The sequence below is a fragment of the Manis pentadactyla genome, chromosome 1 (genome assembly GCF_030020395.1).
Source record: "Manis pentadactyla isolate mManPen7 chromosome 1, mManPen7.hap1, whole genome shotgun sequence".
NCBI classification, from domain to species: Eukaryota; Metazoa; Chordata; class Mammalia; order Pholidota; family Manidae; genus Manis; species Manis pentadactyla.
In genome coordinates this window covers 29,248,823-29,262,660 of record NC_080019.1, presented here as the reverse complement: position 1 = coordinate 29,262,660, position 13,838 = coordinate 29,248,823, and the positions used below count along the sequence as shown (strand labels likewise).

General features: G+C 37.9%; 1 protein-coding gene across 2 annotated transcripts in view; it reads right to left on the bottom strand.

Annotated features, from left to right (window-relative positions):
* Positions 1 to 4,070, bottom strand: part of TMEM144 (transmembrane protein 144) — a 32,755-nt gene extending 28,685 nt beyond the window's left edge. The window contains exons 1-2 of one of the 2 annotated variants that reach the window (XM_036887926.2): positions 3,989 to 4,070; positions 959 to 1,130 (exon numbers count right to left, since the gene is read on the bottom strand). In XM_036887926.2, the coding sequence (XP_036743821.2) occupies positions 959 to 1,067 (109 nt within the window). In that variant the 5' untranslated portion in view covers positions 1,068 to 1,130; positions 3,989 to 4,070. Of the gene's footprint in view, positions 1 to 958; positions 1,131 to 3,751; positions 3,819 to 3,988 lie in introns of those variants that run through there. The other variant, XM_036887925.2, reaches the window with a different exon arrangement.
* Between the last annotated feature and the right edge of the window lie 9,768 nt (positions 4,071 to 13,838).

Genomic DNA, 13,838 nt, shown 5'->3' with positions numbered 1-13,838 from the left:
ATGTATTTTGTTCTTCTTTTAGTATTTTCTATTCCCACACTAACTGTAAAGGAAAAGAGAAGAAAGGTCCTGGAGGAGAAAAGAATTGTAATATAGTTGTCTAAGTAATCAAAACATAAGGAATTGGTTCAATAATTGCTTTCCAACAGGTATGCATGAAAACATCTTCAATTCCTTTTCCTGCCTGTAATATGAAGACATGTTGATGAAAAAACAAAAACAAAAACAAAACACATGAAAACTGTTGCCTCTTCCCCCTTAAAATTCACATCACAGACCTACTACAATGTGACATATACATTCCTAAAAAATCACTGCATTATGCAAAATCATGCAACAAAACTGCAGATCTTATGAGGAAAATGGCGCTAAGAATACAATACTCAAAAACTTCATCAATAATGTATTTTTTGAAGGTACTAATAAAAGTGGTAGTACAGTTTTACCTGGTCAAGAAATTCACAAATGTTACAATAAATATGACACTTTGATTTGAGAATATTAAAGAATGTTTTGTGTATTATTATGCATCTTTATTCATCTAGGCGCAGTTTTCTATGTTCACTTAGTGTTTTATCAGAGCCAAAACTGCACATCAGCAAACATAAAATTCGTGTTATGCCCACATTGTTTTCTATTGTATCAGTCATATCAGGAATTTGTGTTTTCAAAACAAGTGTTCTCAGTAGAATTGACTACCTTCTTTTGTAAACATAATGAATTTGGCTAAAAATCTTTCTGACAGTTCCTAGCCTAGCTTTACCATGAAACACAATCTTAAGGTTATCCTACACTGAATGTCTCTCAGATAAACTGGCATGGACATTATCAAAGGATTTATTTTTATGCTCTATTCACTTGGCACCAGGTACAGTAAAAGTCATTTTTGTAGCCATCAAAAAAGAGTACTTCACATTGAAAATAATTTAAGGTTAATAATGAAGGAAAAAATTCTTACCATCACCAGTGTCATATTTTTTAAGTGGTACAAAGTTTGAGCCATACAAAAGGACAGCTACAGAAGAGGAGAAGAAGCCAATGGTGAGGTCTGTCCCGTTACTGCTCATGGTTCCAGTACTGCCTGACAGTGAATTGGTTCACTTTAGACTTAATGTACTTTTCAAGAGCTTCTGAAATAAAAGAAGAAAAATGGAGCCATTAAGAAGTTGTGAATCTGTGAGCAAATTGTCATTAATACTTGATATTTATGTTTTCAAAAGTATGCTGAGTCCTTCTTACAAATAAAAAGTCAGGACATCATGAAATTATGTACTATGTTCACACTCCATGGTCATTCATTCTTTCTTTTTTCCATTTATTTTATCAATAAGTACCTTTTGATCACTAATCTAAAATTCAATAAAACAAACAAACTTTGTCTTCAGAGCTTGAAGACAAACTTAACTTCTTCCAAGGTTTGGATACAATTTTTATTATTTTCTAAAAAAATTCTCCTTTGTGGGTCTACTGGTATAATGGAAAGAATTATGAACTAGGATTCCTTTCAGTGGGTTGTTGTGACAATCAAAGGACAGAGTTTGTGCAAATGCTTTCAGAACTATCAGTGCCTCACAAGCAAGAGCATTTTTTACATGAGCTTAAGGGCACATTTAGGTTGTATTCCTGCTACACAGTTAAGATCCCCTAGCAGTAAAAACACTTTTCTTTATCAGTAGTACTTCCACAGGGTGTGAATAGTTTAAATAGTTCATGAAATCCTATAATCTTTATGACTTGTTAAAATTGAAGTTTAGTTTCAGGTGTACAACATAGTGATTCAACAATGACATACACTAAAAACCAAACAGATAGAAAAATATCCTAAAGATCTCTTCAAGGACCTCCTAAATCTCTTAAGATCTAGATTCTTAAAAATTTTCTCAATGGAATCTCCAGAAGTAGGTCAGCAGTGGTGTGTTGCACAATACTATCAGCTGGCCAGCAGGACAATGCGAGGCAGCTAGTAAGCTCTCTGTGCAACCCAGTAGCTACTAGGCGCATATGGATAACTCAGTTTTCATTAAAGTTAATTAAAAGTGAAAGAAAAAAAATTCACTTCCTTAGCCAAGCTGACCACATTTCGAGTGCTCAGTAGCCACACACTACCATACTGGACACATTGCTACCATACTGGACAGTGTAGGTTACAAAGCATTTCCATCACTGTCCTGGTCCTCTAGTCTGTTGCAGCTCTACTGTCATAGCAGCAATCTACCTGCCTGACCCTTGAGCAGTAGCCCATGTAAGCCACTGTGTGACTAAAACTCTCTTTGCACCTCACATCACTATTGGAGGTCACTGCTAAGCTTATTAAAAAGTTCTGGTTTGCTATGAAGTAAAGGACAAAACCACTAAAAGCTAAGAACCAGACATTTGTCATTAGATAATATTTGAAAAAGTCTATTGAACATAATTTACCTGTTCAGTTGTACAAGCTACATGAGTAAAAATTAACATGACTCATTTTATCACAGGAGGTAACCAAAGTCTTCCCACAATGCCATTTTGAAATCACGTTTTGCACACTGGCCTTCACTTCACTTCACTATCTAAATCCTCTGGAATGGAATTTAGGATAACCCAGTCTTTTTTTTTTTCTCCAAATTTAATGTTATAGTGATAACTTCTTGCAGCCGTGGAAGAGGCAGTAAGGCACATTTAAACACTGACACAGTAACACTACTTCAATAATAATAATAATAGCACTAATAATGTCCTGCTGTGAGGTGCAAAGAGAGTTTTAGTCACATGATGGCTGACATGGGCAACTGCTCAAGGGTCAGGCAGGTAGTTTGCTGCTAAGACAGTAGAGCTGCAACAGACTAGAGGACCAGGGTATGTCTGGGAAGGCTGTCATGGGACTAGAAGAACACAGGATTGGGTTCTGGCTAAGAAACTGTTTTTTTTTTCCATTTTAATTAAAATAAGCAAAGGGAAATAAAACCTTTATAAGCACATTGATAAGACAATACCTAACTTTCAGAGGTGGCAAATTATTTTAGTGAAAAGATGGCTCTATTAAAGAATACTGACAGACCTAACCTTCTCAGATATCACCCCAATTGAAATAAGCAGAAGAGCGAATTCCAGGGCATGAACTGCATTTTGACTGTTGAATGAACATTAACCAGTGCTGGTTAAAGTCGTTACTTGAAGACAAATGAATTTATAGCCTACAGCTCTGGTACATTTCAGAAAGCATTTCAATAAAGATTGGCAATACTCTATCTCTAAGGACAAATTTACTACCTCTTTCTAAATCAATGAAATTTTTGTGGAAAAGAAAGGTAATATCACCTTACCTAGCACATTACTGCCAATTATTTTTAGTGCAAACCTGTTGAATTAATAAGTGCCAAACTATTTATAAATAAAAGGTGATTTTTAATGTTTACTTAAAGTGTCCACTGATACGTACTTAAGCTACATTCATTTTTATTTTGGTACTTTTATTCCACTTACTACTAAATATTTTGTCCTCTAAATCTCTCCTATCAGTGTAAACTTCTCTGCAGACCCTTTTCTTAGTACTTGGTATGTGCTGGTCAATGCTGCTTGTTGTTCTACTTCATCTAAGATTTCAGTTTCAATTTCGGGTTAATTTCCTCAAATCTCCTGGCAAGCTGTGCCAGTGTCTTGGCTACAGTTAGCAGTGCCTGCACATACTTCTTCTGACCCTCGATTTTGCTTTTTAATCATGCCAGATTCCCCTGCAAAGCTCCTCGGGTTTCCTCTGAGTCGCTGTACTCACTGCGCTCAGGGCTGGAGTCTGAAACCCAGTCCCGCTCGGCAGCCCCGCGATCCGCCTCCTCCGCGCAGCGCGGAGCCTGCACAGCCTTATTCCCGCGGCAGCCCAGGAGGCCGGGCCAGCCTTTACTTCCGGCGGGGACAGTGCCTATGCAGCGCGCGGGAGCGGAGGAGGGGTTCTAGCACCCCTGACCCAGAGGTCGGCTCCCGGGGCTTGACCTGGTGGCCGGGCCAGTCCTACCTCCTGCGGGGACAATACCGCCGCTCCCCGCGGGAAAAGGAAGGGCTCGGCTCGCCCAAGGCAACAGGTTAGGAAACACCTTCTTGCAGCTGCTCAGCAGGAATGCATGGTCAGGTGACTCACTGGCTCTGACGAGGGGTCATAAGCGCTTTTATCACCAACCAGTCAACTAGAAAGACGTTTTAATTTTCTTTTTAAATCGAAGTGCAGGTGACATAATATGATAGTTTCAGGTGTTCAACATTGTGGTTGGACAATTACATGTATTAGGAAGTGCTCACCACCCTAAGTGTAGTTACTGTCACCACACAAAGTTATTACAGTATTACTGTATTGTCCACATACTGTACTTTTCGTCCCTGTGATTTATTTATTTTATAACTGGAAATTTGATTCCCTTCACAATTTTTCGCAGCTCCCATCCCCTTCCTCACTGGCAACTACGTTTGTTCTCTGTATTTATGAACCTGCTTCTGGGTTTTGTTTATTTGTTCATTTGTTTTTTAGATTATGTAGTTTAAGAGGTGATTGTTCAGGGAACTCTGAGCATGTCATCTTTTACATGTCACATAACTCGGTATCATCTATAACCGTTTTTGGGTGACACAAAAGGTCAAGGAATTTCACACAATTATAAAAGATTACCTGGAGCTGAATTCTTTTTTTCACGGACCCACCAATGTCACTAACATCTTTTGTGACATCACAAGATTTCACTTGTAATCACTAATTCTTTATAAATGCACCCAGACCATTTGTGTGCATATTTATCTAATAAGTACTAAGAACCATGAGAACATATGTTCTAGGCCTAGAAGGCTTGATTGCAATTTATAATCGTCCTGGGAGTTTTTTGTTTTGTTATTAAAGGCTAATTAATATCTGGACCCCACACCAGACTGATAGAGATAGAATCTCTGTGGAATGGCTCAGGAATGATTTTCTTCTAAAACCTCCTCCAGGTGATTCCAATGTGAAGCCAGTCTTAAGAATTATATTCTAGATTAACAGTTGTCAAATTTTACTGCCAGTAAAAATTACCTGGGAAATGGGTTTAAATGCAGATTCCTGACATCTTGATTTAGATTTCGAGAAACACTGTTCTAATCCTCCACTGTCTAATAAGTAGCCATTAACTGCATATGGCTATTTAAATTTAAATTTGGACGACAGGTTCAATAGTTCATTTGTACCACACACTTTACAAGTGCTCTTAGCACATGTGCACACTGTAGAGCCTGTGGGTAATTATATGAAGTTCTCCTGGGCAGCACTGGTCCAGACCGCTAGTTCTGGGAATGCAGCAGCGACCGAGACAGAGTTCTACCTTCATGTAACCCCAGAGTAGCTAGGGGCACAGATATGAACAAAGACGTTCCAAAAGGGGAAATACTGTCTCTCGTGGTCTATGTATGAGCTCAAGGAAGGCCTTTCTGAGGAAGTGACACTTAACTGTAAGACACTTCAGTGACTGGTACTACTTGCAGAGTTACAAGAAGAAAAAACAAGGACTGTCCACCGATTGGGTATCCTGGAAGGAGGTCTGGCTTTAAGCATTATTCACATGCATAAACTATAGTGCACGAGAAGCAGATGGGAAGGTCATTTAAAGAATCAAAGAAGCTTTTCACTTAAAGGAAGGGATTTTAATTCAGAAAAATTTTGAGTAAGTTCCCCTTTTACATAGATACACACACACATAAACCCTCTTTCTCCCCAAAACATGGGGCCTCAATCCAACCTAGAATTGTTTCCCCTCATGATTACAGGAGATCTCAATAATCATGTGGTTCATTCTTCCTTCAGATTCATACTGAGAAACAGAGAAGCACATTGTTGTGAATTCCCTAAAATCTAAAAGTGAGTTGGGGGACCGAGTCAGGCTCGAGGACATTAGGGATGTCCCAGCTCAGGACTCTTCACATCCTGCCACAGATCCAACCTAAATATGGATGATTCACTGCTTAAACTAAACTTTTTTTCCCCCAAATTGTTCCATATACAGTAATGCCCAAAGATAAAGGTCTGTTATTACAAGTTTTGGCATACATTAGAAGGTCCAGGTTCGCTTCATCTACTAGCCATTTGTCTCTGGGAAAATCATTTCATCTTTAAACCTCAGTTTCTTTGCATGTAAAATGTCCATATAAGATCTGCGTACCTCACTCTTTTATGCGGTCAAAAGAGGAAATGTATATATTATTATTGTTAAGACTTCTGGTTTATGCTTTGCCATCTGAGACCTTGGAAAGTTTTCATGCTTACCATCAGAATAAGAAAAAAAGCTGAACAACCTAAAAATCAAATCCTCTTCTTAGATCTGTCAGAGAGTGGAGTTCACAGGGTAAATTGGAGAGGTGAATACAGAGAATTACAGCTTCCGGGGAGCTGAAGCCACTGGGGCCAGTGATAGGTAGGGAGCATTTAAACAGTAATTGATCAATTGCTGGAGGTTGAGTGGGACTAAACTACGAGTTGCAAACTCTGAGGAGCAGGACCCAGTGTTAGGGCAGCACCCACCCTTTAATGAGTTCTACTTTTAGTAGCCCCAACACGTTCTCAGAATAGAGATCAGAAAAACTCTTGCTTCTGGCAAGGAGGGGAAAAGTAACCTTTAAGAAATATATGCACAGCCTTCTGTTCTCTCAAACAGCTAGCCTTCAAAGTAACCTTCTTTATCAGAGCTTTATCTGACCTCTTGGCAGACCAGTTAGACAATTTGAGCCTTTCTAGTCTTGCATGGGAGGAGAAAAAAAAAAAGATTAAGAAACTCTTCTGAAAGTTACAGCCCAGGGATTCTGGCTCATTAAAAATAGAAATCAATTTAACACAAATGATGTTCAAGAAGAGTTCTATTACAGAAGCAAAAAAATTTCACAAGGATAACCTGAAATTAGGAAATATATACTATGGTACTTGATGATTTAAAGTTGACACAAATGTTACTATCCTGATCCAAAGTGCATTTTTCATGTAAAATATTTTAGAATAAAGTTTACTTCAATGAATAATAACACTATTACGCTGAGAAGTGACTGGTGGTTACCATGTGGGAGGGGTTGGGGTAGGTGGATAGGGAGGGTGAGGGGGATAAAAGGACACAAGAATTCTCAGTCATAATATAAGTTGGTCACAAGGATGGTAGTACAGCAGGGAGAATACAACCAACGATTCTGTAACATCTTTCTATGTTGACAGTTAACTGCACTAGTGCAGGTGAGGATTTAATAATGTGGGTAATTGTTGAACCACTGTTATATACTTGAAACCAATATAAGATTGTGTATCAATGATACTTCAATAAAATAATAATAATAAAAATAATAAAATAATAATAATAAAACTATACCTGGTGTTGACTTTTAAAAATAGCGTTCACAAAAGAAAGTTTTGTTCCTTAAAAAGCTCACATTTTGTAAAAAGAATATACTGAACTAATGGCTGTTTTAATTACATATTCTGAGTTTAAGAAAACACTATTTACTTATTTTTATTAATGCATATTAGTTTCATAAAGGCTTTGAAGCAGTATAGAATGGGAACATACAACAAAATAATAGGAATAAAGGATAAAAAAACAGGTTACATAAAAAAGAACATACAACAAAATAATAGGAATAAAGGATAAAAAAACAGGTTACATAAAAAAGGGACCCATATAATTACTATGATTGACTTTTAATTTTGGTCTGAGTTTTACAAGGAAAAAGTCAAACGGTTGAGAGAGTTTGCTATTTTACTGCTCTTTTTGTGCAATACTTATTCAGGAAAGAACAGCTTTTCTAGCAGTAAATTTTAGAAGCAGCTTTATGAAGTTGCGGTGATCACAAAAGGTCTCTGTTTGAGCCATTTTTAAATTTACTATTAATTGGGTATTCCTATACCCATGACATTCATACACTCATTTGACAAATCTTTATGGAGTATGCACTACAATAAACAAGACATTGCTCTGGCTGTTGGGAATAAACAAAATTCCTACTACAACTCAGCTTTCAATTTACTAAGGAGAGCTGGATAATAAGCAATATATATGTTATATTAAACAGTAATATTTGCTCGTAAAAATGTAAGGCGGGGAGGAGAATGGAGAATATGTGTATGGAGGGAGGCTGCATATTTGGAAGGGCAATCAGGAAGGTCACACCCAGAGGGAGACATTTGAGTAAAGGCCTGACCGAGGTGGGAGGATAGGCAAGGGCCTGAGGCGTATTTGGGGAATGGCAGAGAGGTCGCTCTAGCTGGAACAGAGGTAGTGAGAAGGAGAGTGGTAGGGGTGAAGTTAGAGAGCAATGTGGGTGAACAGCATGCAAAGCACCTTGTGGGCCATTGAGAAGACTGGCTTTTCCACTGATGAAAATTGGGAGCCATTGAAGTATTTTGATCACAGGAGATGTAGTAGTTATCTATTGCTGCATAACAAATTATCCCAAAGTGCAGTGGCTTAAAGAACACCAAACATTTATTATCTCTCACACATTCCGTGAGTCAGGACGTTGAGAGCATCTTGGGTAGGGGTTCTCACTCAGAGTCTCTCATAGAATTGCAGTCAGATATTGGCAAGTTTCCAGACTGAAGAAGTGGTCGGGTCTGGAGGCTCTGCCTGCAAGGTGGCTTACTCACATGTCTGTCAAGGTGGCTCCAACTGCTGGTGGGAGACCGCACTTCCCCTTCACATGGGTCTCACCAGGGGACTGCCTGAGTGCCCTCCTGGCATGGAGAGGGTTCTTCCAGAGTGAGAAATCCAATATGGCGGAATTGTCATTGCCTTTTATGACCTAACCTCTGAAGTCACACACCATCATGTCTGCAGAATTCTATTGGTCACACAGTTCATCCCAGACTCAGGAGGAGACTGCATGGTGTGGATACCTGGAGCTGAGGGTCACTGAGGGCTGTCTTGGAGGCTGACTACCAGGTGTAAAAAAGGAAAGAATTACTGCAACAGTGTCCTTGCATGGGTGCAAGCAGATGGGCAAAAACAGAGGGAACAGCGCTCTGTTAGTTGTGCAGCACAGTCATCTATAGTGACAGGAAGGTGGGAAGATGTGATGGGAGCTTGTGCACATGCTCTTCAGTTCATTGTTTTGGTCTGCTTCTCAGTGAAATAGAAAACAAGGTCATAGGTCGACAATGAGGATTGGGAAGGAGGTTTTTGAGGTTCATAACTATTTTAAGGTTTTCAGTATCAGGTGAGGCAGACGTCATTGTCCTATTACTTGTTTGGTCATATTACTAAAGAGAGAAAAACCTCTTTTAGATCACTGTTGTATTATAAGAAGCACAGCCTGAGCTTTAGTAAAGTGGAAAAAAACCCACCTTTTTTTTCCTCTTTGGTCTCAAGGACTTTCTATGTTTATAGCACAGAAACTTTTTATGATATAAACCCCCTTTGGTTTGTGATTAGATTACTTTGTTACTTCTACTTACAGAATAGAATAAAATACAGATTATTAAGTGTGCTTAAAGGAGACATTTAAAATGTTAAGATGGTCTTATTCTGGCCCAATCAGACTAAGACCATGAGCAACAAACCTGTAGACCAACTAAGTCAGGTTGACTGACTCCCTAAGATGTGGAGGGCTGCACATCAAAGGAACTGGGATGTTTCAGCAAAGAAAAGAAAAGAGTTATTACAGGATTTTACAAAAGTGCAAAATTTAGGTGCAATGTAGATGAAGCAGTGTTTTAATAGTCTCCAAGGCTTGTGTGAAGGGGTCAGTATCAGTTATGGACTCTGAATAAATCTGTGGTTCTATTTTCTTGGAAACAAAATGAAAATAGAGAAGGAAAATACAGCATAAGGAATATAGTCAACAATACTTTAACTTCTTTGTATGAGGACATAGTAACTACCTTTATGGTGGTGAGCACTTAATAATGTAATAATTATTGAATCATATATTACACCCCTGAAACCAATATAATTGTATATGAATTATACTTCAATAACAAAAAGATAGATGTCAAGTGTTATGTTCAGAGACCCACTACCTGAAGCTCTGTATGTGTACTGTAAATCAAGGCAGCTTTACTGTGTCACATGACTTAACTCCTCCAAACAAGAGTGGAATGTTTTATTTTTATTGAAATAATTTCAAACAGAAATGTTTCTGATAGTTTATGATTTTGGAGAAGATTTCTCAGTAAGAAATCAGTAGATCCTCCAAGAACTAGGCTGTTATGGCATTTTATATCTTCAACATGTATTTGAGTGAAATAGTTTTCTGATAAATTTACATCCAGCTTTATCTGCAGTTCTAATTCTGTGCTGAGTAATGATACAGAAGATTCTTACTTTCTTTTATTTTCTCAGTCATTATAATTGTAACCTATTATAGTTCAAAATACTGATGCAGAAGTCACTGCCCCTTCCTGGGTAATCTTGGTCAAGAAACTTAAAGAATTTGTTTTTCATTTTCTAAAATTTGTAATATAAGGAAGTTGGAAGAAGTCTTAACCAGTCTATATATATATAATTAGACATTTTTAATTTTAATGCCTAATTACAATGCCTCCTGCAGTATGCTTACAAGACTTCAGCATTCAAGCACTTACACCTGCTGGTCTCCAAAGGGAGGCCTCACAGCTGCTCACATTCCCAGTGTGACATCTCCTCTTCCTGTTTTGTTCTAGCTTCCCCAGGATAACCACCACCAACAACTAAGTACTCTAAAGATATCCTGTTGCTATGACTGATGAGTATGTGGCACCACACCCACGTTCCTATAGCTACAGGTCCCCAAGAGAGCAGAGCATTGTTAGGTTCTGTAAGAATCTCAGAGGAAGTCTCTCCTTATGGTGATGTCCTCTGGGTCCTGGAGCAGTTCTGCTCACGGTCGTTTCCACGAGAGCTGCTGTGTCTTTTGTATCTCATCTTCTGCAAACAAACTTCAAAACTTATAATAAACAAAACAAAAAACAAAATCAAAGAATCCAGTACTCTTGTTACTAGTACTAATAATAAAATAATTGAAGTCAATATTCTCAGAGATCTAGCTCTGATTCTACCTTCCAGGATGACTAATCAAAACTACAATACTCAACTCCAGCCTACAGGTCATCACAATTTTGTCAAGAACGAAAGACTTGTCTTAAATTTTATATTTAAAGTGCTCATCAGTTGATTTTCTAAAATCAAGAGAATAGCCTGTCCAGGTAATTTAATGCCTCTGTTTTCAGAGACCAGAAAAATTCCCATAGTGGCACATTTAATTAAAAGTTTTACTTTCTTTTATTCATCAAAAATTTTAAATCTCTTGAGTCCAATCTTGGCCAGGTTAACCTTTTGCAGAAATAATCTTTAACATGCCCTCCAGTGAACATCCATGGCCTCTCATACCTTGCTGGTTGGTATGATCATGTGATTTTTCTCCAATACTGTTTTCAGTCATTGGATTCACAGGGTGAGGGTCAACACAGTATCTGTGCTGGAAGGAGAGGAAAGGTCATTGAGGATGCTGATAAGAGCATCACTGATGATCTCTGGCAAGGGCTTGAAGTGAGGTGAGAAATAAGTGAAAGAAAGGTACTGATGTGGCTCTAAAAGCCTTCTGGGTGATGGTGTTAAAAAACAAAAATCTAGTAAATTTGAAGATCTATTTGGCTTTTTAACTGATTCATGTTGGGCAGCCTCCCATCTAGCAAGTAGATGCTCCAAAGGGCTACAGGAAAGGAGAAGTTTTCAAAGGCCGGACAAGCAAGTCATAAACAGAAAAAAGGATAATTTCACGTGAGGCACTTTCAATTCGGGACAAAAATTTCTTATTAGGTGGACTACTTCATCTTCCTTTGTGGGATGGAGAGGGCACATGTGACATTATCAATGCTGAACAGAAAATTCCTAACTGACTAGGGGAGGTTGAAACTGCATTCAAGTTAGATATTAATCCCTGGTTTGGTGACTTGGCCTAGCAGAACTGACCCATGCTGGGCCTGTGTCTTTCTTTTTAACAGTGTATAATAATAATAATTGAACATATACTTTGGGCAGGCTCGGCACAAAGACTCTTACCTGCACTATGTTGTTCAATTCTTAGAATTTTTTGAGTGATGTGATATTCGTATCTCCATTTTATGGATGAGGATTCCAAGGTTCAAAGAGTAACTTGCTCAGATTCACATAGCTAATAGATGGCAGCGCTACTTCTCAAGCCAAAATGTCTCTGTTTTCAGTGTTTGGGTTATTCATTCTTAATATATTTTCCAAAATATTGTGAGATATGTGGCTTATTCTGAAAATTTTAAATAGACCCGAAATGCACCTGCAAGCAAATATCTGAAGCAAGTAAAAATCTGCAATGTATTTGATTGACAGGCATGTTCAAAAATTTTAAGCCTGCTTCATTCACATCTTGACTTTTTTGATTTTTGACTTCTGAGTCTTCCTGTATTGACCTGTTTCCACCATGCTTATATTTTTCAGGTGGATGTCTCATTTCCAAACTTAACATATTTATTTCTCTCTTTGATGAAAATTGGATATAATACAATATAATATAATACAATAACACACACAATATAATACAAAACCACTAGGAAGAGATAGCTTTACAGTTGCCAAATAATCATAAGAAAAAGACTAGAAAAATTTGAAAAGAAAATGTCAACCATAGCTATGGATCTAATATGAAAGGTTATTAATGAAAATTCCTAATGGATCCACCAACCCCATTTTTGGGCATAGATCCAAAGGACACAGAAACAGCATCTCAGAGATATCGGCACTCCCATGTTCACTGTGGCATAGCCAAGACACAGAAAAAACAAGGATCCATCAGCAGATTAATGGATAAAGAAAAAGTGACATATAATGGAATATTATTCAATCATAAAAAAGAAGGAAATCTTGGCATTTGAGACAACATGGATAAATCTGGAGGACATTATGCTAAGTGAGATAAGCCAGTTACAAAAGAAAAAGACAACATGATTTCACCTATGTATGGAATCCAGAAAGGTCAAGCTCATAGAAGCAGAGTGTAGATAGTGTTTACCAGGGGCTGGGGTTGTGGGAGGGGGAAATGGGAGACAATGACCAAAAGGGTACAAACTTTCAGTTATAAAATGAATAAGTTCTGGGATCTCATGTACAGCATGGTGACTATTTTAATAATACTGTACTATGTATTTAAAATTTGCTAAAAGAGTAGATCTTAAGTATTATCATCACACACACACACACACACACAAGTAACTATGTGAAGTGATGGATGTGTTAATTAGCTTGTCATAATTATCTCACACTATATATGTATGTTAATCACCACATTGCACACCTTAAATATATGCTATTTTTATTTGTCAATAATACCTCAATAAAGCTCGAAAAAATTTATAATGAAAATGACTCAAGGAGGATCAAAAAACAAGACACAGACAACAAATTCAATATAAGGATAAAATGTAGTTACTTTCGTTTTGTCTTTAGCAAGTTTGGTTTTTCTCTCCCCCTGCTGGTAAGAAGGAAAAACATTAACTTTGATTTACAGCTTAGTCTGATTTGTTCATTTAAGCAGAAGCTTTATTACTCAATCTCTCTTAACAAAATAAAAACAGCACAAAGAGTGCTCAGTTTATCAAAAAGCCTCTTGACCTCCTGATTTTCTCCCTCAGGTGGTGCCCCTGTGTCAGGGGAAGGGGTGTGGCATATGGGGCACTGACAGGGAAGAGTCAGAACCCTCAGATGCTATGTCTTATGCATCTTCCAGTTTCCAGGACAGTGTCCCACTGAATTTCTATCTTTCCTCCTGGCATTCATCGCTTAAGTGTAACTTTTGCCTTTTGCTCCCATCATTCCATGGAAACTGTCAAAATCACCAATGGCAGCCACATTGCTAACCCCAGTGGT